This window comes from Sus scrofa, chromosome 4 (genome assembly GCF_054392235.1).
Source record: "Sus scrofa isolate SSC_HxYL_T2T_F1_AM1 chromosome 4, Sscrofa_HxYL_maternal_Yorkshire_Landrace_v2.0, whole genome shotgun sequence".
Lineage (NCBI taxonomy): Eukaryota > Metazoa > Chordata > Mammalia > Artiodactyla > Suidae > Sus > Sus scrofa.
In genome coordinates, this window is record NC_139386.1 from 38,637,961 (window position 1) to 38,664,036 (window position 26,076).

At 42.1% G+C, this 26,076-nt stretch overlaps 1 protein-coding gene across 2 annotated transcripts in view; it reads right to left on the reverse strand.

Annotated features, from left to right (window-relative positions):
* The window catches only part of POP1 (POP1 homolog, ribonuclease P/MRP subunit), a 48,181-nt gene that overhangs the window by 6,727 nt on the left and 15,378 nt on the right, over positions 1-26,076 (reverse strand). For both annotated transcript variants that reach the window (XM_003481375.5, XM_085022000.1), the window contains exons 6-14: positions 14,791-14,878; positions 13,941-14,128; positions 12,727-12,971; positions 12,108-12,201; positions 8,570-8,681; positions 7,891-8,010; positions 4,879-4,994; positions 2,510-2,701; positions 859-1,013 (exon numbers count right to left, since the gene is read on the reverse strand). In XM_003481375.5, coding sequence (XP_003481423.2) covers positions 859-1,013; positions 2,510-2,701; positions 4,879-4,994; positions 7,891-8,010; positions 8,570-8,681; positions 12,108-12,201; positions 12,727-12,971; positions 13,941-14,128; positions 14,791-14,878 — 1,310 coding nt within the window. The remainder of the gene's footprint in view (positions 1-858; positions 1,014-2,509; positions 2,702-4,878; positions 4,995-7,890; positions 8,011-8,569; positions 8,682-12,107; positions 12,202-12,726; positions 12,972-13,940; positions 14,129-14,790; positions 14,879-26,076) is intronic.

Below are 26,076 nucleotides of genomic sequence, written 5' to 3' on the forward strand. Positions count from 1 at the left end.
TCCAGGAACACATCCCAGTTCATTCACTCAAGCATTCATCCATCATTCAAACAGTCGGAAAGCCAGGTAGTGCCTGTCTCTGTGGTTGCAGCAGTGAACAGAAGAGCACAACTGTGGAGCTCACAGTCACGGAAGCTCAACATTCAATTATGCACCCAATCATCAGCAACAAATGTTTAAGTTCTTAAGGCCCACTGTGCACTAAGCACTGGCGAGATACTGCAGATGCCACAGCAAACAAGAGGTCTGTGCTACTCTCATCAAAAGTTCATAAACATGTGGAGTTCCCATGTCATGGCTTAGCAGTATCCATGAGGATGAGGGTTCAATCCCCGGCCTCGCTGAATGGGTTAAGGATCCAGTGTTGCCGTGAGCTGTGATATAGGTAGGTCACAGATGCAGCTCAGATCCCACATTGCTGTGGCTGTGGTGAAGGCCGGTGGCTACAGCTCCAATTGGACCCCTAGCCTAGGAACCTCCATATGCTGCAGGTGTGGCCCTAAAAAGACAAAAAAAGAATTCATAAACATGTACTACATCGATGACTAGATACAAAGAAACCCCACAATTTCCATATTGAGGGGGGTTAGTAGTGGGACTCTATTAACAAGCACCTGGAATTCGAGTCCCCAGTGTGGGTGTTCACCATTATCCATGAATCGAATAACTACGAGAAGGGCTGTAGCCTGGAAGGGTCTGTAAAAACTGTAAAGACAATCTCCTGACCTAAGTAATATCTGCTTCATTGTGTCTCAGGAACTGACCTCACAGACAAGGCTGGGAACGTCACATCACAGTCACTGAAACCAGGGCAAACGATATTGGCCAATGTGCATTCCCTTTAAGCCAGTTTCTTACCTTGTGTACTTTTCCAGAAGATTCTTAGCCTGCTCCTGAGCAAACTGAACTCCAGCAGGACAATCTGGGAAATCACCTGGAACATTGGGTGACCCTTTATACTGAGAATGCATTACAGTCTCTTTTAATCCTCCGACTCGTGCACCTCGATAGATCTGAAAGAAATGCCAGAGAGATCTGTCAACTACACTAATGTAAAGTGAAACTGCGGAATTCTTCGTACGGGGAAAATGGGAAACGAGAATACCCATCAAAAAGAGAGTGGATAAATACACCGGGGGATTATTCTATAATGGGTTAGCATACAACAGTCAAAATGAATGAATCAGAGCTTCCTCAATCAACATGGAAAAAGTCTCAATGCTGAGTGAATATAGCGAGTTGCAAAAAGCAAACATACGGGGAGTTATACAGAATTTAAAAACAGGACAGTCATAGTTATATTTTATTTTCGGATACACACATATTTAATAAAGCTATAAAATCATGCATGATACTAACAAACACCAAAAATAAGACTAGTGATTCCTTTAGAAGGACAAGGGAAATGGAGAGGGAGGCACAGCATGTTTCCAATGAGCCTGCAATGTCTTATTTCTTAAGTTGGATGGTGGAAGTGAAGTGTGCAAAGGTGTTCATTGTATCAGTCTCTATAGTTTTGCATGCTTGAAACAGTTCATAATTGAAAAGTCATTTAAAATTATTCCCTCCCCACAAAAAAAAAAATATTCCCACTCCTAAATGATTAACTGAATGTCTCTTGCACTAAAGGCATAAACACTAAAATTAATTACCCCCATGAATCTAATACCCTGATGTGTCCTCTAATACTCAAAGAAATATTTAAACTAAGCAGGAAAAAAAAAGGACATTAGATTTTAATAAAAAATGTAGTTGCAGTTAATAAACAGATATATGTGGTTAGCACGTAAAAAATAGACGTATTCTAGGGAGTTCCCTGGAGGCGCAGCAGTTAAGAACTCAGCATTGTCAACTGCTGTGGCTTGGGGCTTGATCCCTGGTGGGGAATTTCTGCATGGCACAGGTGTGGTCAAAAACAGACAAACAAAAAACTTCCAACAATTTCATGCTACTACTATTTTAAAAATCAGGCCACTTTTAAAACCTCAAAAATTCACAAACTGTCAGCACAACTCTAATAAAAATTTGGCTCCAGGGATTTTATGAAGTTATCTCGTATCCAAGATTATAACTCTAAGAGAGGAAAAATAGCACTCAATTTCTAGATTGTACATAAAGTTAAGAACATTTTACAAAACAATAAAAATAAAAAATACAAGGAGTTCCCGTGGTGGCGCAGTGGTTAACAAATCCAACTAGGAACCATGAGGTTGCGGGTTCGATCCCTGGCCTTGCTCAGTGGGTTAAGGATCCAGCGTTGCCGTGAGCTGTGGTGTAGGTTGCAGACATGGCTCGGATCCTGTGCTGCTGTGGCTTTGGCATAGGCCAGTGGCTACAGCTCCAACTGGACCCCTAGCCTGGGAACCTCCATATGCTGCAAAAATGGCCCAAGAAATGGCAAAAAGACCAAAAAAAAAAAAAAAAAAAAAGAATATTTTCAGCACTTGGTATTTATTAGGAATATATTTTAAACATTATCACTGTTAGGTGGAACCAAAGAGTAACTCACAAAAGGAATCCAGAAAGCCATGCCCCAGCCCTTTGGGAGCAGGACGTCCCAGCCACTTCCCCAGCCTCGCTGGTCATCACCAGTCGCTTTTCCTGGCTGTTGAATCAGTAGTATAGGAACCTTGGACTCATGGGGACCTAAAAGAAGCTGTGATCCGGGCACCAGCAACTCGCTCCTCTTCCGGTTTAAATCCTAAAGTGGAAGAAAATAATTCAAGACAGCGCTCATGTTCTGGGAGCTGCTACTGGGTCTCCCGATAAGCAGCTTTAGAAAGTTCAACGCTCTTTTAAAAAGCAAGAGAAAAGAGTTCTCAATAAACAAGTGTGAGCCATGTTAAATACAAGGTATTCCTCCCAGGATGTTTCCCTCTCTACATGTGCTTTGGTAGAAAATGCCAAATTGCCTTAAATTTGGACTAGAGTATACTAGATGATTCAAAGTTATACAATAATATACATACATTCCGCCAATTTCTTCTATCGAAATTAATCTTCTATTTTGATACTCTGTCCCTACATTTATTTAAGATTTGTGGTCATGAAGTTAAAAAGGGTACAAATAAATAACAACTTCCCAAGCAGGGGCAAGTGAGCTTGAGAAAATTTCTCAACAGGTCTTAAGGATGCTATAAATTATCTGTTAAGTGAACTGTAGGGAGGGGACAGCAGCCTCCTTTTAGTCTTTTCTTGCTGGCTAGAAAAAGAGATGAACAGGTGGGAGAGAGGCCTTCCACTGGGGAAGCTACAGAAGAAACCCCCTCCATGAGTTCCCTGGTGGCTCAGCCAGTTCAGGATCCAGCATTGTCACTGCTGTGCCTCCTGGGTTTCATCCCTGGCCTGGGAACTTCCACATGCTCCAGCTGCAGCAAAAGAGAAAAAGAAAGAGAGAGAAGAAAAAGGAAAGAAAGGAAAAAAAAAAAAGAAAGAAACCACCTGAACTCATGTATCACCAAGTCCCGAGTCTCCTTTTTTTTAGCTTAGGTCAAGTTTCCACTACCTTCTACGTGTTGGTATTTCTAAACTATCTATATTTGCACCCTCCTAACTCTCCCCCCTGGGATTGTAACCTATCTCCTAGACATCTGTTCCTAGGATATCACGAGGCCCCTCAAACTCAGTTTATCCAGGAACAAACTCTTCTTCCTTGCTCCATCACTTTCCTCCTACATGTCCCAGCTAGCTGAGAGATGCACAGTTCTCACAGTTCATCTGCTCATTTGTTCACCCCTTCAAACATTTACTGTTCACTCCTTTACTCGTTCGTTCAAGTTATTTCCTGAGCACCTGTTATGAACCAGGCACTTTGCCAGAACTTGGGAACAGCAATGACAAGTCAGACCTGGCCCCTGCTCTCTTATAGCTGAGCTCCTAAAACCAAGCTAGATGTCAAGAGCTAACCTACAAGCCTCCTTCTTTCTCACTTCCCATCTTCCAATCAACCACTGAGTCTTGTCAGCTTCACCTTCCAGGTACATGTATTAAACCCCAGCCCCTCTATTCCAGCCACACTGCCACAGCTAAAATGCCATCTGGACTATTTCAAGGGTCTCTTTAAAAGCCATCCAACCACAAGTCTCTCCAGCTCCTGTGCCCCGTCATCCCCATCCCTCTCTCCAGAGCACTGACAGAGTGAAATCTGATCATGTCAGGGCCCAGCTTAAAAATCTTCAAAGGCCACCCACATCTTCAGTCCAAATCCTTTAAATGCCTCGAGGTCTTTTATGCTCTGGCCTCATTTTATCTCTTTAGTTCCATCTCCTGCCCAACTCTTAACTCCAAGTTACTGACCTTGGAAATCCCTGAACACATCGTCCTGGTTCATGGGCTCTTGCACATGCTGTTCTCAATTCTGACAATCCTTTCTCCACCGCAGCCTTGGCTTCTGGCCCCAAGAAGTCTGGTTAATTCTGCCCACCCACCTAACAGTTAACTCAAATGCCAGCTCCTCCACCCTGGAAGCTTCTTCCCCCAGTGTCCCTAGTCTGGGTTCAGTACCCCTTCTTTGGGCTTCCCGGGTGCCCTGTCCTTCCTCACCCATAGGCTCGTCACCTACCCTATCATCAGTACAATGCCCAGTGCTGGTAGGAGTTCAAGCACTGAACTTAAAGACGGAGAACATTGAAGGGGAAAAAAGAAAAACATAAACTTAAACCCTAAGATCATCATTTCAAGAAAAGTCTTTGTATCAACTTTTTCTAGAGACTATTCTTCTCTAAGAACAGAAGGGAAAAAAAAATCGTAGTATATGTTGGAAGGGATGAATAGACTGAAAATAAGGAAGCCTGTGGGATTCTGCGAAGCATGAAAGAACTTTTGTGGTCTCTAGCGTGATCAAGTTCAACCTGTCTTCACGACTTTACCATTAGTTACCTGATCCGAGATTTTATTCTCTGTGACACTCTTACAGATATCTGGGTTCCAAAGAAAGCTATGCGAACACTCCACAGGCACACCCTCCAGAAGCAGCTGTCTAACTTTCTCATTATCTAAGAAGGAAAAGAAACAGCCTTAAACCACATTCTTTAGATCAGTGAGGTCAAATTCCGAACACTGCCAGGTGACCTCCTGTTACAAGAAAATATTCCATAGGCATTTACGTAACGTCTCTAGAGGAATTTATTTACTTGAGCAGAAACTGTTATTTTTACAGTTGGTTTCATAATCTATGAAATTACAAAGGCTCCTAAACTTATTTCTTTGACATTTTTTTAGTGTGTAAGGTGCGAATACCATAGTAAACTGCCTCTAAATAACTGCTTAATTCCACATTTAAGATAATCAGGTCTGGAGTTTCCGTGGTGGCTCAGGGAAAACGAACTCGACCAGTATCTAAGAGGATGTGGATTCGATCCCTGGCCTTGTTCAGCGGGTTATGGATCCGGTGTTGCCGTGAGCTGTAGAGTAGGTCACAGATGCGGCTGGGATCCTGCGTTACTGTGGCTGTGGCGTAGGCTGGCAGCTGCAGCTCTGATTCAACCCAGAGCCTGGGAACCTCCATATGCCACGGGTGCGGCCCAAGAAAAAAAAGAAAAGAAAAGAAAAGATAATCAAGGCTTAAGAATCACTGCATTTCTTGATAATATGCGATGACGGCACAAGCCATATTTTAACTATTGGCTTCAGAGCTCTTTATGTCACCCCAGGCCCAATGGAGGTAAGCCAAGAGACTTCATCCTTGTCTTCTGTCCCCTTATTTCAAGTCTCTGATAACCCCTTCCTATTGAACTGAATCGCGATTCCTTTCTATAAAAGGCATTTTTCACATTTCTTTACAATGAGTGTATTTTCTGTGAAACGCAGTTTCATCCCTTTAAAAAAGCCCCATCATGCCAAACAAGTGCTCTCATGGGAGAAGAGGAGGAATTTCTTCAGTTATAAACATATCTATTGTTAGAAGAGACTTCCTACCTGCAATCAGATAGGAAAAATCTTACATTGTTGGGCTGAAGAATTTTTTTAAAAAAAGGGTCAGATAATTTATGAGCGTAGGCTAAGGTCCTAAAATGCCAACATAGAGAGGTCACTTGATGGCACATAACCTGTGAGGGACTGATGGCTGAAAAAAAGTAAGCTGGAAGTAACTGGGCCCTAATATGACAGGTATCAGCAATAAACAAGTCTATGTATATTTTATACAGACATGTGAGTATATTTATGCATATTTTATACAGACGTGTTTGTGTGTGTGTATATATACACACATATATATGGTGCTATGGCATACTCTCAGCCATAAAAAGGAATAAAATCTTGCCATTTGTGACAACACAGATGGACCTAGAGGGTATTACACTAAGTGAAATGAGAGAAAGACAAATGCTATGTGATTTTACTTATATGTGTAATCTAAAAAACAAATGAACAAATATAATAAGAGTCATAGACACAGAGAGAAAACTGGTGGCTGCCAGAGGGAAGGGGATGGGGAATGAGTGAAATAAGTGAGGGAGATTAACAGATACAAATTTATAAAAGAAGCCACGAGGGTGTAACGTGTAGTGTAGGGAGTATAGTTAATAATACTGTAATTACTCTGTACAGTGATGGATCATAGTTAAAACTTATTGTGCTGATCGTTTTACAATGGAGAAAAATACCGAATCACTATGCTGTACACCTGAAACTATATTACATTCTAAGTCAATTATACTTGAATTTTAAAAAAAGACCAAGAGTTCTCTGGTGGGGCCTAGTGGTTAAGTATTTGGCATTGTCATAGCTGTGTCTCAGATCCTATCTCTGGCCTGGGAACTTCTGCAAGCTGTGGGTGCAGCCAAAAAAAAAGAAAAAGAAAGAAAGGAAAAAACAAAAAAAACCCAATAAGGTGGTAAGCTTTTATAGTAGAAATTAAATCAAGTTTTTAAGGTAGATTTTAATTTTCCTTGAACCGATTCATTTTAAAAGCATTAGGATTTAATACATAACTTGCCTTATTTCAAAAAGGCAAGAGAAACTGAGTAGTTTACAATTTTGTGGCAAAGATGACAGTTAGCATTTATCAGTGCAGTAGATGCTGCAATTTTCATGGTTGTACAAGACTATGTCACCATCAAAAAAGAAAAGAGGCAGTGACTCATTATTGGTCTCCATAATTAACTAACTTCCTTATGTATCTCAAATTCCTCTCTTGCTGAATCCACCTTCCGTGTGGAGTTCTGACAGTAATTTATTGCCCTCTGAAAAAGCTATCTAACGACGAGTGGAAGTAAAAAAAAACAAAATAAAGTTGTTACTACACACACCTGTATCTTTTCTCCAAAAAATTCGCAAGCTGATTTTTAATTATGCTTCCAATAATCGTGTTTAAATGCCAGTAAATACAATGAGACATTATTAACACAACTGGTGCAAATGGCAGATCACGCTCGAATTTTAGCCAGTCCCCACCCTCCCTCCTTTGCCCGCCCCCAGGACTCCCTGAGGCCACTCTACTGAGTCTAAAGCAAGACCTCTTACCCTCTGGCACCTGGGATGGCCTTGCCAGGATTCGAACCTGGATCATCTGTATGGTTAGACAGAGGCTTCCAAAGAGCACAAGACCAGCTGCGGGTGCCGATCCCTTCCTCCCAGTTAAAATTCTGAAAAGCCAGGCATTTGCAGAGAACCCAGTCTGCAGAGAGACGGGTTTTACTAGATACCAAAAAGAAAGAACTCAGGGGGAAAAGGAACATAAAGACCAGGCTACCTGACTCACAGCTAAACGATAACGTCCGTACACACCACCTGCTTTGACCATAATCACTCTGAAAAGAGGCAGGTAAAAATCGCCCTAACTTTTTTTTACAGGCAAGGTCACTGCAGAAGCCTCCCAGACAGAACTCTTCTAATGGGACTGACTGCTCAACATGGTAAGGAAAACCAGAGGTGTCTCAAGAACTTTACCTTGGCATTTTTCGGGATTGGGCAACACTCTGGACCTCTTTTGAGGCAGATTTATTCGTGGATCACCAACCGTCAGTCCCAGAACAGTACCTGCCGGGATTTCCGCTGGGGATGTAATTCCTTTAAAAATAAAAGAAGGAAAAGAACGAAGCATATACAAGAATCACTCACATACATACCTGCTTTTATTTTCAAATGTGTTTCATGACACTTTCATCTTGGGGGAATTATTAAAGGCATGTATTCCCTTTTTCTCCCATTGATACTTTTAGGGAATAAATTAACATTCATGAAGAGTGAGGTTTCTTAGAAAAAGCATTAAATTAACACAACGGGTTATTTTAGAATGTGAATGTGTATGTTTCTGTCAATAGTAACTATAGGGGATTTATAGGCAAATGCAATCACGTGCAGGTAAACACAGATTCTAGTTTAGTACCTGGTGTGGGTGCGTTTATCTCAGAATAGTGACATCTCCTTTCTTTGTGGTTTCGTAAACAAGTTAAAACAGTGTCTATGCCCTGAGTTCAGGTACCTCGCTTCCTTGCTTTCTTGCTGTATTATAACAGTTACACATTAAAAAGCACCACTACATGGAGGCAGCTCAACTGCAAAATGCTCTTTTAAACCGCCTCACACTCCCTCCCTCCCAGCAGCACCCAGTCCTCCCCCAGTATACCTCCCAACAGTCCAAAAATGCCTTCTTGTCTGTGATGAAGGGAAACGCTATCAGGATTCTTACAGGTTTCAATCCACCATCGGTGAGGTGTCTTCTCTGTGTCCTCCCCCTCCTGGAAAACAGTAACTCCTGTTTACCACACAATAATGAGTCCGGTTGAATCATTTCTGTTAAACTGGCTGTGATATTGGCCCCCATCTTATTATCCTGTTGGTGGGAATGAATGTTTTATAGAGACGGGACTAGGAAAACTGCCACTATTGTCACTATAGTTGCTAACACTAAGAGTTCCCACTGTGGCACAGCGGAAATGAATCCAACTAGGAACCATGAGGTTGCGGGTTCGATGCCTGGCCTTGCTCAGTAGGTTGGTTAAGCATCTGGCGTTGCCGTGAGATGTGGTGTGGGTCACAGACGCAGCTTGGATCCTGTGTTGCTGTGGCTGTGGTGCACACCAGCAGCTGTAGTTCTGATCAGACCCCTAGCCTGGGAACCTCCATATGCTGCAGGGACAGCCCTAAAAAGCAAAAGTGTATATATATATATATATATATATATAGTTACTAACACTAGACTAACTACAGTGCTCTTCTAATTAGAGGCAGAGGCACAGCATTAAACTTCTCTCAAGATTTCACATACTAAGGAAAACATCCATGCTTTTCTGAGAGACCACCTGACTAATCTACTTCATACCTGTAGTCTCTCTTGAACACAGTGCCAACAAGAAAAAAATAGCTCCTTGCTCTTCTCCCAACATTACCAACCTCATCTCTGAGACTTAAGCAATAAAATTTTCCTCACCAAAGAAAAACCAAACCAATACCTTTAGAGGGAATCTTCAATGAAAGGACATATTATGGAGTTGCCGACGTGGCTCAGTGGTTAACGAATCCAACTAGGAACCATAAGGTTGCAGGTTCAATCCCTGGCCTGGCTCAGTGGGTTAAGGATCTGGCGTTGCCATGAGCTGTGGGTAGGTTGCAGGCGCAGCTCAGATCCTGAGCTGCTGTGGCTCTGGTGTAGGCTGGCAGCTATAGCTCCGATTTGACCCCTAGCCTGGGAACCTCCATATGCCGCAGGAGCGGCCCAAGAAATGGCAAAAAAAAAAAAAAAAAGGACATATTACAACTACAGTATTTCTAGGAATTTCAAATAAGATACACAATTATTTCACTCGCATCTTTTCTGAACAGGACTAAGAACTGAGGAAGGTTTAAGGCAACACTTCAAGTGTCATAGGCACACCCAGGAAGAGAGCATGGCAGCTGTGATTCATTCACACCCAAGGTCACTGAAGTAGGATGAGCTCCTACAGAGTCTAAAGACGCAACCTGTAATACATGCACTAGTTACCACGCAGAAACTCAGGTGGCACGGCTTAGTGGTTCAACGTACAGGCCCTGGAACTGAACTTGCAGGATTCAAACCCTCCCTCTGCAATGTATTCACTAGAGAGGGGCACCTACTCTGCACCAGGCACTGTGCTAAGCCTGGGGGAGCAGGTTAAAGAAGAGACACCCCGTCTTTGCCATCACAAAGCTCAGAGTCTAATGGGACACGAACAGCACATAAATATGCAAACAAGAGGACGCATGTAATTTAACTGGGGTAGGGGGTGGTCAGGAAAGGATACTAGAGGAAAATGATATAGACACCGAAACTTAAAGAATGAGGAAGGCTTAACCAACAGTGTGGTTAGGTGGGAATATTCAGACAGGCTCTAAGGAAGACAAGAGCTGACACAGCCTAGAACCTGAAAGAAGGCCAGTGTGGCTCAAGGGCAGAAGGTGAGAACAGATAAGACCAGACAGGCACAGAGGCACAAGATTACCAGTCAAATTAAGGGCTCTGGACTTGATCTCAAAAATAATGAGAATGGGAGTTCCCGTTGTGGTGCAGTGGCTAACGAATCCAACTAGGAACCACGAGGCTGCGGGTTGGATCCCTGGCCTTGCTCAATGGGTTAAGGATCCAGCGTTGCCATGAGCTGTGGGGTAGGTTGCATTCGTTGCTAGGACCTGGAGTTGCTGTGGCTCTGGTGTAGGCCAGCGGCTACAGCTCAGATCAGACCCCTATCCTGGGAACCTCTATATGCCGAGGGAAACGGCCCTAGAAAAGGCAAAAAGGCAAAAATAAATAAATAAATAATGAGAATGGAGTGAAAGGGGTGAACAAAGAAGGAAAGAGTCGACACTGGTTGAGACCAGCGTAGAAACAACGGAGGAGGGAGAAGTGGCCTTTGTTTCTTAAAGGACGTTTTCTAAAAGCTTGAATTCTGTTCAGATCTCTCACCACATTCGACATGTCCAATCTGTGAGAGGCACAGGCACTGAGAGGTTAATTGCACTAATACAGGAAAACAAGCCAGATCTGAACCCCAGAGTGTCCAATTCCTAATCTAGTGTCTGCTCTCCAGACCTGCACTGCCAACAAGGCAGCCACTAGCCGCAGAGAGCTATTCAAATTTAACTATTAGTTAATTAAAATTTCATAAAGGTTCACATTCACCTCCTCAGTCATACTAGCCACTCAGTGGCTACATGTGGCTGGTGGCTCCCCTACTGAATGGCACTCTTGCAGAAAGTTCTACTGGACAGAGATGTACTTAACACATTGCTCCCACCTTTAGAGATCACTCTTAAAACCTGCACCAGAAAATATGCATCACACAAGTACAAACAAACAAAAAACTGGCATAAACTTTCAGGGATTTTAGGGGTTCCCTGTTACCCACCTATGGAGGAGACGTTAAGACCCTTCTATAAGACTCAGAAGCTGCAGGAGTAGTCTGTATTTAAATAAGAACAAGTCAGGAGTTTCCGTCATCGTTCAGGGGAAAGAATCTGACCAGCATCCATGAGGACGTAGGTTCAATACCTGGCCTCGATCAGTGGGATAAGGATCCGGCGTTGCCATGAGCTGTGGTGTAGGTGGAAGACACGGCTCAGATCCCGAGTTGCTGTGGCTGTGGTATAGCCCAGCAGCTATAGCTCCAACTGGACCCCTAGCCTGGGAACCTCCATATGCCACAGGTGTGGCCCTAAAAAGACAAAAAAAAAGAACAAGTCAGTTTAATATATTCACTTAGATTTTCTCTTCTAGGAGAAGTGAAAGATAAAAGTCTTTGGAATTCCCATCATGGCTCAGTGGTTAACGAATCCAACTAGGAACCATGAGGTTGCAGGTTTGACCCCTGGCCTTGCTCAGTGGATTAGGGATCCGGCGTTGCCATGAGCTGTGGTGTAGGTCGAAGATGCGGCTCGGATCCCACGTTGCTGTGGCTCTGGCGTAGGCCAGTGGCTACAGCTCTAATTGGACCCCTAGCCTGGGAACCTCCATATGCCACGGGAGCGGCCCTAGAAAAGGCAAAAAGACAAAAAAAAAAAAAAAAAAAAAGTCTTTGATAATAAGTACAAGTAGGGAAACAAACATTTATAAGGCATAACCCAAAATGTTACCAAATTACATTAGGTTTCACAAATTTGCCAAGAAGGACCCAACTCAAATAAAACATCACAATCACATTTACTCTTACGGTGTGGACAGAAGCAGCTTTTAATGCCTCAGTTAGGATGGCATGGGAAAGTGGACCAATCAGCCGGAATCTGTTCATCTCCATTGTGAAATCACTGAAAGAAAGAGAAAGTCTTAAGACAGAAACTTCCAGGAGCCCCTTGGCAGTTCAGTGAGTTAAGGATCTGGCGTCACTGCTGTGGCACAGGTTCCATCCCTTGCTTGGGAACTTCCATGTGCTATGGGTATGGCCAAAAAAAAAAGAAAGAAACTTCCATCATATATAATGTCTGTTTCACCAGCAAAAATAGAGCACTCTGGGAAGGGAAGGATTGGGAGTTCGGGATTAGCAGAGCTAAGCTATTATATATAGTGTGGACAAACAAGGCCCTACTGTATAGCTCAAGGAACTCTTTTCAAAATCCTTATGGCAAACTGTAATGGAAAACAATATGAAAAAGTATATATATATATGTATATATATACATATATATACACACACACACCAATCCACTCTGTTGTATAGCAGAAATTAATACAACATTGTAAATCAACTATACTTCAATAAAATTTAAAAAAAAAAAGAGTACACCTTCACTGAAAATACTCAGAACCTAGTTCTGAGCAAATTCAGCCCATACCTGATCATAATGCCTGTGGTTGGAGACAGCCAAGAATATGGTTGAAGTGGGTCTCTAGTTCCATCACCAATGATTTTCTTAATTGGTTCAGCATTTTCTCCATCATCTTCCCATTTTCTCTTCCTACCAATTTTCTCCGTTTGGCCTTTTTCTTGGGACGGTGTCAGAAGGGAATCGGGGATGCAGACAGCTGACTTGGTGGGTTCCATACACTGGCACGCGGCTTTTATTTCCTCTAAGATATCCTAAAGATAGATTTAAACATTTTGCTTTTACACTCTGGAATTTAAATATATTACCGATTCAAGTTGGTTTCATTTTTGCTATTTTTTTCTACCTTCAACAATTTACATTTTAATTCAGCACAAATTAAACTAAATTTAGCAAGATCAAAAAGTTTTTTTTGATTCCTCTGAGTAGTGCTTGGCACTTGGAACCAAAAAAGAACGTAAATGTCAAAGATTAATGAAAACAACATGACTAATTATTCTAAAACTAGTTTAAAGAGGAAACTGGAGAAAATTTACAGTCTATTGTATAAAAGCAGTGACTACACTAAAAAAAAAAAAAAAAAAAAAAAAAAAAAGGGAAGCCAAATGCAGTATTAGCAAGTCATGAGAATTACTCAAACCAGCTTCTCATCATCAAATAGGCTCTAACAAGCACCTGAATAGCAATGAACCCAGTCAGGCTGGTGGAAGCATTAGTCTCAATGCATTCCAAGCCCTTTGCATAATACGACTGGTTTTCATCACTACTTCTATTAGGGCTTAATAAAGGTTAGGTCAAGATTTTCTTTGGAGTTCCCACTGTGGCTCAGTGGGTTAAGAACCTGACATAGTGTCCATGAGGAATGCAGGTTCGATCCCTGGCCTCGCTCAGTAGGTTAAGGATTTGGCATTGCTGTGAGCTTCCATGCTGGTCACAGTTGTGGCTCAGATCCCACACTGCTGTGGCTGTGGCACAGGCTCGCAGCTGCAGCTGATTCGACCCCTAGCCCAGGAACTTCCCAATGCTGCAAGCATGGACCTAGAAAGAAAAAAAGAAAAAAAAGATTTGCTTCATTTAATATTCACATAGTTTTCGTCCCTAGACTCAAACACCAATCTATGGGTCAAACTTTCATACTTATTTACATTTCTCTAGCACTGATTTCCAACACTAAGCACAGAGTAACAAAGCTATGAGGAAGGAGACAGTGTCAAGAATTATACCTGTTTAAGAGTTGGGTGAAGCCAGATCCACAACTGCCTGCTCTCAGAAGTGTCGGCGGGGGTCCCCTGGGGCTTCCAAATAAATGTCACGGGCCCCAGCATTTCCTGAGGGTATTTATTTGCCCGGTAAAGCATGAGACTACCTTGGCGCTTTCCAGACAAACAGTGAACTGCTGCGAAAGTCAATCCTGACATAAAAACAAAATCCCAAGATTTCAAGCACTGAGACTGCAGTACTGGTTTCTGAGAGCCAGACTGTCATTTATTATTATTATTTTTTGTAATCTTCTTTTAGGGCTGCACCCATGGCATATGGAAGTTTCCAGGCCAGGAGCCAAATTGGAGCTGTAGCTGCTGGCCTACACCACAGCCACAGCAATGCAGGATATCTAAGCTTCGTCTGCGACCTACACCACAGCTCACTGCAACACCAGATCCTTAACCCACTAAGCGAGGCCAGGGATTGAACCCATGTTCCTTATGGATACTAGTCGGGTCTGTTACTGGTGAGCTATGGCTGGAACTCCTAGACTGTCATTTATTGTCTATCGCCATAAGAATAACTGTGTTCACACAATCAGTTCTCAATAAAGGTTTACTGAATAAGTGATTTAATGGGTTTTGCGTTTCTTCCTGCCTAAATTCATTCCACCAGAATAGCGGTTCTCTCATTTTACACTCAACAAGGTTAGAAATGACTTAAAAGCCACCCCAAGCTTTCTTTAACAGACTCATTGGGAATAAAAACTGTCTCAGGAAAGCAAGTTTAAATTCCAAACTGCTTACAGCAGACACTTGTTCAGGAAATGAACAAAGACTAAAATAGGACTCAGCTTTGAAACAAGTGTACCTGTGTCTATGCTGCACATTGGAGAAAGTGCCTTCAGTATCTCTTCTTCCTTGCCCTTCAACTCCAAACAACAGTAGTAGGATAAATCCTGAGAAGAGAAGGCAATACAATTAACACCTGAATTTCCACTTAAAATGTAAGTGGCAGTGTCCTATTTTTCAGAAAGAAAATGCATTTATCCCATATTTACAGACAAGTTCTAAGTAAGATGTAAAAACTACTGCCTCTGAGGGATTATCCCTCCCCAAAATCTACCTAAAGTAAACAACCAAAGCAGAATAAGCAAGACTAATAAGTTCTACAAAATTATGTTAGGGTTGTTCACTTTCGTTAGCTCATTCAGGAACCCAGGATTACTTAACATGGAGCCTAAAGACACGCTTGTAGTTTTTAATCCCCTATTTCCCCCAATGCTCAGTTTTGACCATGATATGCAACTTTGACCAAGAAATGTACATGGGATAAGCAATGAGATCCTGCTGTGTAGCACTGGGAACTATATCTAGTCACTTACGATGGAGCATGATAATGTGAGAAAAAAAGAATGTATCCATGTATGTGTGACTGGGTCACCTTGCTGTACAGTACAAAACTGACACAACACTGTAAACCACCTATATTGGAAAAAATAAAAATCATTCAAAATAAAAAACTTAAAAAGAAAAAAGAGAAGTTCCCACCGGGGCGCAGCGGAAACGAACCCAACTAGGAACCATAATGTTGCGGGTTTGATTCCTGGCCTCGCTCAGTGGGTTGTGGATCCGGCGCTGCCATGAGCTGTGGTGTAGGTCACAGACACAGCTTGGATCTGGCGCTGCTGTGGCTCAGGCAAAGGCTGGCAGCAACAGCTCTGATTAGACCCCTAGCCTGGGAACCTCCATATGCCGTGGGTGCGGCCCTAAAAAAGACAAAAGACAAAAAAAAAAAAGAAAGAAAATAAATGTACACAGAGGGATTCCTATTGTGGCTCAACAGTAATGAACCCAACTAGTATCCATGAGGAGACAGTTTTGATCCCTGGTCTCGCTCAGTGGGTTAAGAATAAGGTATTGCTACAAGCTGCAGTGTGGGTCACAGACGAGGCTTGAACGGCGTGGCTGTGACGATCAGGTACAGCTCTGATTTGACCCATAGGAACTTTCCCTGGGAACTCCCATGTGCTGCAGGTGCAGCCCTAAAAAAAAGAGAATAAAAAGACAAAAAAAGAAATGTACATGGCAAAACGAGAGTAATGAGAGTAAGGCCTTACTAACTTAAAATTAGAAGCAGAGAGCTCAGACTGAACTAATGAAATCAGTGATTTTAAGGAACTATAAAAACCGTTAATAGGTACGGAAGGGTTACTGAGTGCCAGGTGCTGGGCTACGTCCTTACAGGGACTGTCATTTAATCTTCCCAATACCTGGTCTGTTGTTATCTTCTTTGACAGCGGAGGACACTGAGACAGAGACTGCTACCTCTGAACAAAGCTATATAATTGGTAAGTGGAGAAGCTGGTTCACTAACCCTGAACCAACCCTCTGCCACAGCTCCTTTAAGCGATTTTAGTACACACAGCCATTGCTACTAAAATGCAGACTACAGCTAAGGTTCTGACAGACTCACACTGATCGATGCTACCACACATGGAAACCTTCCCAACACTAGTGATTCACTCTCAGCTGTCAGTGGCAGATGAACCCCACCAGAGCGTGTGCTGCACACAGTGCTGGGTGACGGCAGACAATAAAGGATAAGAGCTTGAAACTGTGGAGACAGACCACCTGGGCTCAGAGCCCAAGTGCACCCGTCATAAGTTGTATGGCCGTGGATAAAGTGCCCAACTTCTCCATACCTTAGTTTCCTCATTTGTAAAATGGAAATACAGAAATCTGTAAGATGGAAATAATGAAATTTGTGAAACAGAAATGCGGAGTTCCCATTGTAGCTCAGCAGAAATGAATCTGACTAGTATCCCTGAGGACACAGGCTTGATCTCTTGCCTTGCTCAGTGGGTTAAGGATCTGGAACTGCTGTGAGCTGTGGTGCAGGTCGCAGACGCAGCTCAGATCTGGCGTGGCTGTGGCTGTGGCATAGACTGGTGGCTACAGCTCCAATTGGACCCCTAGCCTGGGAACCTCCATAAAAAGTGAAAAACTGGGTGGAGGTGGGGGCAGTAGGATAGGGTAGGGTAGGGTAGCGTAGACTAGAATAGAATAGAGTAAAACAGAATAAAAAGGAAATGAAAAAACTTAGCCCATACTGTTGTTGCAAGGATTTAGTTAAAAGTACTAAAACAGACGTAAATTAAATGCTCCAAAACATCTGTTATTACCACGGGCTGATCAAATGTGAAGACAATTAACCTCAGCAACAATCCTGTCTGAAATGAGAAGTAACTATACATCTGCCCACATGGACAGCACAGGCTAGGCCGATCGGTGGCCCAAGAGCTCTGTAGGCCACCACTAAGCTCTGTGCCCTAAGCCAGACACTCCATCTCTCTGGATCCCAGGTTCTCAATGCAAAAGGAAGAAGCTGACTATAATCCATTATTTCTGCTGTGGAGTCTTCAAATCAAAGGCTCTTCAATGTTCTTGAATTACTTTACACCCATTAGGATGATGACTACAAAAAAAAAAACAAAAAACAAAAAAATAGGCTTGCTGTCTGCCCACCCAGGAGCCAGAGCTGGAGGTGTGAGCCAGAGAGGGGTCGAGCCACGCTCTCCCCTTCTGTCAGTGGACCCTGGGCAGGGCCCCGGCTGGGGGTCCAGGATGGTGACTGTCCCTTGCTCATCTTCCCGAGGCAGGCCCCAGCTGGCAGCAACACGTCGACCAGCGCAGGTCTAGAAAGTTTTTGGATTAAAAGTGCTGATTTCTTCCACAATTGAATTGAAAGATGCTAGTCCTGTCTGAAGAAGTCTTTATACAGAAGAGCCCTCAAAATCACTATTTTACAGAAAATGACTATGTGGAAATGGGATTAGAGGGTGGAAAAGAAGGACTGGAGCTCAACTTCTCTCCTCAAACCAACAAAATTCACAACTAAAGGCTGAGCAACCTTCAACCAAATAGACTGGAAACTTTCAAAAAGATATCCTACTCCAGAAGACAAAGAGGAGGCCACATCAAGAGGTAGGAGGGGTGATTACACAATATAAGCAATCCCATACCTCCCCCGGGGCGGGGGGGGGGGAGGGGGAAGCACCACAGACTGGAAACTAACTGGTTCACAGAGACTCACCTACAGGAGTGAGAGTTCTGAGCCCCACATCAAACTCCCATGTGTGGGGACGTGGCACTGGGAGAAAGAGCTCCTGGAGCATCTGGCATTGAAGGCCAGTGGGGCTTGTGTGCAGGGGCTCCATGGGACTGGGGGAAACGGAGACCCCATTCTTAAAAGGCACACACAGATTTTCACATGCACTGGGTCCCAGAGCAAAACAAAGTCTCCACAGGAATGTGGGTCAAACCTGACTGCAGTCCTTGGAGGACATCCTGGGAAAACGGGTGAATGTGGCTTGTTGTGAGGGAAGACCATTGAAAGCAAAGCTCTTGGGAATATTCTCTGGAGGTGGACATTTTGGGAAAATCTGGCCCCACCCATCAGTCAGCTGCAGAGAAGTCCCAGAGCAAACAACAATCCAAGAGGGACCACAGCCCCACCCTTCAGTAAAAAGCCTGCCTAAAGACCCCCCAGGCACACAGCCTCTAATCCCATCCAGAGACAAAGCCCCACCCACCAGAGCAACATAAGAATCAGCTCCACTTTCCATCAGGAAGCCTAGAGCAAGCCCCTATATCAACCTAAGCCACAAGGGGGACAGACACCAGAAGTAAGAGAGGCTACAACTCTATTATCTGTAAAAAGACCACCAGACCAAAAACCTATTACAATGAAAAGACAGAGAACTATAACTCAGATGAGGGAGAAAGAAAAAACCCCAGAAAATCAGCTAAGCGATGAGGAGATTCTCAGCTTCCAAGAAAAAGACTTTAGACTGTTGATGCTGAAGATGATGCAAGACACTGGAAATAAACTGGAGGCAAAGATGGATAACTTACAGGAAACACTGAGCAAAGAGATACAAGATATAAAACTTAAACAAGAAGAGATGCAAAATACAATAACTGAAATAAAAAATTCACTAGAAGCAGCTAACAGCAGAATACAGAAGGCAGAAGAACGAATAAGTGAGGTGGAGGACAGATTAGTAGAAATTACGGATGCAGAAAAGAAAAGAGAAAAAGGATTGAAAACAAATGAAGAGAGTCTCAGAGAACTCTGGGACAACATTAAATGCACCAACATCCATATTATAGGGGTGCCAGAAGGAGAAGAGAGAGAGAAGGGGACAGAAAAAATATTCCAAGAGATAATAGCCGAAAACTTCCCTAACATGGGAAAGGAACCACTCACTCAAATCCAGGCAGCACAAGGAGTACCATACAAAATAAACCCAAGGAGAAACATACCAACACATATTAATCAAACTGACCAAAATTAAAGACAAAGAGGAAATCTTGAAAGCAGCTAGGGAAACGAAACAAATAACGTACCAGGGAACTCCAATAAGGTTATCGGTAGATTTTTCAGCAGAAACTCTGCAGGCCAGAAGGCATGATATACTTAACATGATGAAAGGGAAAAAACCTCCAACCAAGATTACTTTACCCAGCAAGGCTATCATTCAGATTTGAAGGAGAAATAAAAAATTTCACAGATAAGCAAAAGCTAAGAGAATTCAGCAACACTAAACCAGCCTTACAACAAAGGAACTTCTCTAGGCAGAAAAGAACAACAGGAAACAAAAATACCACAAATGACAAGGCTTACCAGTAAAGGTATATATACAGTCAAGATACGAAGTCATCCATGCACAATTATGCCACCAAAATCAGAAACCATGAGAAGAGGTGGGTACAAATGCAGGACACTGGAGATGAACTTGCAATTAAGAGACCAACAAATTAAAACAATCTCATATATATATAGACTCATATCAAAACTTCAGAATAACTGCAAACCAAAAATCTACAATTGTTACACAAACAAGAAAAAACAACTCAAATACAACATTAAAGATAGCCATCAAACCAGAAGGAGAACAAGAGAAGAAGGGAAGAAAAAAGAGCAACAAAAAATAAATCCAAAATAGTTAATAAAATGGCAATAAGAACATACATATCAATAATTACCTTAAATGTTAATGGACTAAACTCCCCAACCAAAAGACATAGACTGGCTGAATGGATACAAAAACAAGACTCATATATATCCTGTCGTCAAGAGACCCACTGCACTTCTAGGGACACATACAAATTGAAAGTGAGAGGAGGGAAGAAAATATTTCACACAAATAGGGATTAAAAGGCTGGAGTAGCAATACTCATATCAGACAAAATAGACTTTAAAATGAAGAATATTTTAAGGGACAAAGAAGGTCACTACATAATGATCAAAGGGTCCACCCAAGAAGAAGATATATAATAACAATTTTAAATATCTACACACCCAACATAGGTTCACCACAATATATAAGGCAACTGCTAACAACCTTCAAAGGACAAATCGACAATAACACAATCATAGTGGGGGACTTTAACACCCCACTTACAGCAATGGGCAGATCATTCAGACAGAAAATCAATAAGGAAACAGGCCTTGAATGACACATTAAACCAGATGGACCTAATAGGTATTTATAGGACATTCCATCCAAAAGCAACAGAATACACATTCTTCTCAAGTGCACATGGAACATTCTCTAAGATCGATCACATCCTGGGCTACAAATCCAACCTCAGTAACTTTAAGAAAACTGAAATCATATCAAGCATCTTTTCCAACCACAATGCTATATGACTGGAAATCAATAAGAAAAAAAACTTTAGACTTGTGGAAACTAAACATGCTACTAAACAACAATGGGAGATCAAAGAGGAAATTTAAAAATACCTAGCAGCAAATGACTATAAAGATAAGACACTCCAAAACCTATGGGAGGCACCAAAAGCTGTTCTAGAGGAAAGTTTATAGCAATACAAGCCCACCTCAGGAAACAAGAAAAAGCTCAAATAAACAAGATAACTTTACATCTAAAGCATCTCAAGAGAGAAGGACAAGACCTAAAGTTAGGAGAAGGAAAGAAATCATAAAGGTCAGAGCAGAAATCACTGAAGTAGAAATGAAGAAAACCATAGAAAAGATCAATGAAACTAAAAGCTGGCTCTTTGGAAAGATCAACAAAGTTGATAAACCCTTAGCCAGACTTATCAAGAAAAAAAGAGAGAGGATTCAAAACAATAAAATTAGAAATGAAAAAGGAGAAGTATCAACAGACACCACAGAAATACGCCAATAAAACAGAAATCTAGAAGAAACGGACAAATTCTTAGAAAAGTACAATCTTCCAAGATGAAATAGAAAAGATGAATGGACCAATCACAAGAACTGAAATTGAAACAGTGATTGAAAAACTTCCAACAAAGGTCCAGGACCAGATGGCTTCACATCGAATTCTATCAAACATTTAGAGAAGAGCTAACACCTCTCCTTCTGAAACTGTATCAAAAAATTGCAGAGGAAGGGATACTCCCAAACTCATTCTATGAGGCCACCATCACCCTGATACCAAAACCAGACAAAGATACCACCAAAAAAGAAAACTACAGGCCAATTTCACTGATGAACATCGATGCAAAAATCCTCAACAAAATACTAGCAAACCACATCCAACAATACATTAAAAGGATTGTACATCATGATCCAGTGGGATTTATCCCAGGGATGCAAGGGTTCTTCAATATCCACAAATCAAACAGTGTGATATACCACATTAACAAACTGAAGAATAAAAACCATATGATCCTCTCAATAGACACAGAAAAAGCCTTCGACAAAATCCAACACCCATTTCTGATGAAAACCCTTCAGAAAGTGGGCATAGAGGGAATCTACCTCAATATAATAAAGGCCATATATGACAAACCCACAGCTAAGATCATTCTCAATGGTGAAACGCTGAAAGAATTCCTGCTGAGATCAGGAACAAGACAAGGATGTCCTCTCTCACCACTACTCTTCAACATAGTTTTGGAAGTCCTAGCCACAGCAATTAAAGAAGTAAAGAGATAAAAGGAATCCCAATTGGAAAGGAAGAAGTAAAACTATCACTATTTGCTGATGACATGACACTATACCTAGAGAATCCTAAGGACTCTACCAGAAAACTGTTAGAGCTCATCCATGAATTTGGCAAAGTTGCAGGATACAGAATTAATACACAGAAATCAACAGCATTTCTATATACTAACAATGAAAGATCAGAAAGAGAAATTAGGGAAGCAATCCCGTTTACTATCACATCCAAAAGACTAAGATACCTGGGAGTAACCTACCTAAAGAGTCAACAGAGGAGTTCCTGACATGGTGCAGTGGTTAACAAATCCAACTAGGAACAATGAGGTTGTGGGTTTGATCCCTGGCCTCGCTCAGTAGGTTAAGGATCCAGCGTTGCCGTGAGCTGTGGTGTAGGTTGCAGATGCGGACGCAGCTTGGATCCCTCATTGCTATGACTGTGGCGTAGGCTGGTGGCTGCAGCTCCGATTAGACCCCTAGCCTGGGAACCTCCATATGCTGCTGGAAGCGGCCCTAGAAAAGGCAAAAAAAAGACCAAAAAAAAAAAAAAAATACTCAAAAGACCTGTACTCTGAAAACTATAAGACACTGATAAAACAAAGATGACTCAAGTAGATGTAAAGGTATACCATGCTCTTGGATTGGAAGAGTCAATATTATCAAAATGACTATACTACCTAAGGCAATATACAGATTCAATGTAATCCCAATCAAATTACTAAGGATATATTCCACAGAACTTGAACAAAACATTTCCAAGTTTGTTTGGAAGCACAAAAAAGAAAAATGGAGCTGGAGGAATCAGGATCCCAGACTTCAGACTATACTACAACGCAACAGTCATCAAAACTGCATGGTACTGGCACAAATACAGATCAGTGGAATAGGATAGAAAGCCCAGAATTAAACCCATGCACCTACAGCCAACTCATCTATGACAAAGGAGCCAAGAATATACAATGAAGAAAAGACACCCTGTTCAATAAGTGGTGCTGGGAAAACTGGACAGCCACATGGAAAAGAATGAAATTAGAACACTCCCTAACACCATACACAAAAATAAAAACTCAAAATGGATTAAAGACCTAGCTATAAGACCAGACACTATAAAACTCTTAGAGGAAAACACAGGCCAAACACTCTCTGACATAAACAATAGCAACATCTTCTCAGATCCACTTCTTAGAGTAATGACAGTGAAAACAAAAACAAACAAATGGGACCTAATTAAACTCAAAAGTTTCTGCACAGCAAAGGAAACACTAACAAAATGAAAAGACAACCCACAGAATGGGAGAAAATCTTTGCAAGTGAATCAACTGACAAGGGATTCATCTTCAAAATTTATAAACACTTTCTGCAGCTCCATACCAAAAAAACAAACAACCCCATCAAAAAACGGGCAGAAGATTTGAACAGTTCTCCAAAGAAGACATACAGATGGCCAAAAAAAACATGAAAAGATGTTCAACATCACTCATTATTAGAGAAATGCAAATCAAAACCACCATGAGGCACCACCTTATACCAGCCAGAATGGCCATCATCCAAAAGTCTATAAATAAGTGCTGCAGAGGGTGTGGAGAAAAGGGAACCCTCTACACTGTTGATGGAATTGTAAATTGGGTACAACCACTGTGGAAAGCAGTATGGAGATTCCTCAGAAAACTAAAAATAGAACTACTATTTGATCCAGCAATCCTACTCCTGGGCATCTATCCAGAGGAAACCATGACTTGCAAAGACACATGTACTCCAATGTTCTTTGCAGCACTATTTTCAATAGCCAAGACATGGAAACAACCTAAATGTCCATCGACAGAGGCATGGATCAAGAAGATGTGGTACATATACACAATGGACTATTACTCAGCCATTAAAAGGAACAAAATACCAGCATTTTTGGCAACATGGATGGACCTAGAAATCATCATGCTAAGTGAAGTCAGCCATACAATGAGACACCAACATCCAATGCTTTCACTGACATGTGGAATCTGAAAAAAGGACAGACTGAACTTCTTTGCAGAACAGATGCTGACTCACAGACTTTGAAAAATTTATGGTCTCCACAGGAAACAGTTTTGGAGGTACGGGGATGCGCTGTGGTTGTGGGATGGAAATCCTATAAAATTGGATTGTGACGATCATTGTACAACTACAAATGTAATAAATTCGTTGAGTAATAAAAGACTATGTATTTCACTTATAATATTGATGTACACTAGTTACCGAAACTGTTTTGAGAAATGTGGCTTAAGGAAGCTTCAAACTGAATAAGATTAGTCTCTTCAGTACAATATTTCTTTCATCACAAATCCAAGTGAACACAGGCATACTGTGAATATAGAAAAAGTCCCACATTTCTTGGTCTGTTTTTAGAAATGAAATATATTTAGATGGGAGAAGATGATTGGGAAGGAGCTCACTGCCTTGCTCAGCAGGTAAAGTTGGAGAAGCCACCCTACATCCACTGGCCTCAGTGTAGTTTAGATGGGGATCCATCAGAGGGGATGGATACAACGTGGCAGCTTGGAAGGCTTGAGCGGTGGGGAGGGAAAGGCATGGGTTTAATACCCAGGCCCACTCCTGGGGAAAGGACCATCAGGCCTGGCCGCCTGGATGGTTTGGAAATGCCTCATGTAGTGTGATGGTTCTCATGACCTCTTCCAGGAACTTGAGTTCTTTGAACATTTCCACCATCTCCCCTTCCTGTTTAGACTGCTTGACTCTCTCTTTCTCCACTTCTTGAGCCAGAGAACTGAGTTCCTCCATCAAAATCAAGTGGATCCTCATCATCTCTCTGTAGGTGTCTGTGAGGCTGGGTATATTTAATGACCCTGTCTCTAGCCTGGCCTTCTCTAAAGATGTCTCCATCTCTGCATTCTCCTTTTGAGCAGCACAAATCTTGTCAACGAGTTGGCATTTCTCCTCAATCTGTGCAGCCAGTGCTTTTGCGAGTGGCTTTTCCCGTCTCAGGTAAAGTCGACTTTGAACAGACTGAAGCAGTCGCAATGTAAAGAAGAGACCTACCAAGAAGGGGCTGATGTCAGACCAACACACCACTGTCTCCCACTGGAGGCTCTGGAAAGCGAACCATGAACCAAAGCCATTGGGCAGCAGCAACACCAGTACCTCACTCAGCTGCCCAAGGATCAGCTCAAAGCCAAGCTCCACAGAGGACGGCAGCCCCTCCATGGCACTGATCCAGCACAGGGCTCTGCCAGTTACCATGGATCCACCAGACACAACAAACCCCAACATTCCACCTGGAACCTGACCAGCAACTGCCATCCTGGATTAGTCAGTTATCTGCTGTGTTGGGGGACGGGGGGGGGGAGATTTGTAAATAAAATGTGACTCTCCCCATCATTGTCTCAAGGGAATTTTTCTTCACCTCTTTCTTATTGTGTTCATATCAGTAGACAGCTGAAATATAGGGAAATGTGTCAATCTTAAGTTGATGGCTTCAGAAATCTTTAAAATGCATAACCGAATACAGTATCCAGGAACTCAGTGTCTGCATCATATGTATATGCCGTATCCATTAACACAGAAAATACCTCTCCACCACATTTTGGGTGAAATACACACTCACTACATGCAGCCTATGTATTAATTTTTGTGAACATCCATTAGTTTGGTGGTGGCTGAACTTCCTGAAAATGCAATAAATCATAATGTATACTTTAAAAAACAAAAAACAAAAAACAAAAAAACCAGAAAACAAGGACATGGAGAAACTGAAGCCCTTTGCACTGCTGATGGGAATGTAAACTAGCACAGCCTCTATGGAAACAGCATGATGGTTCCTCAAAAACTTAAACACAGAGCTACCACATGATCCAGCGATTTCACTCCTGGGTAGATACCCAAAAGAACTGAAAGAAAAGAATTGAAGAGATATTTGTACAGCCACAGTTCACAGCAGCCAAAAGGGAGAAGCTGCCCGTGTGTCCACTGACAGATGAATGAATAACCACAATGTGGTATATACATACAATGAAGCACTATTCGGCCTTAAAAATGAGGGAAATTGCGACGTGCCACGACATGGATGACTCTTGACGACATCATGCTAAGTGAAATAAGCCCATCTCAAAAGGATACGTATGGTATGATTCTGATTACATGAGGTACCTGGAATAGTCAAATCCATAAAGA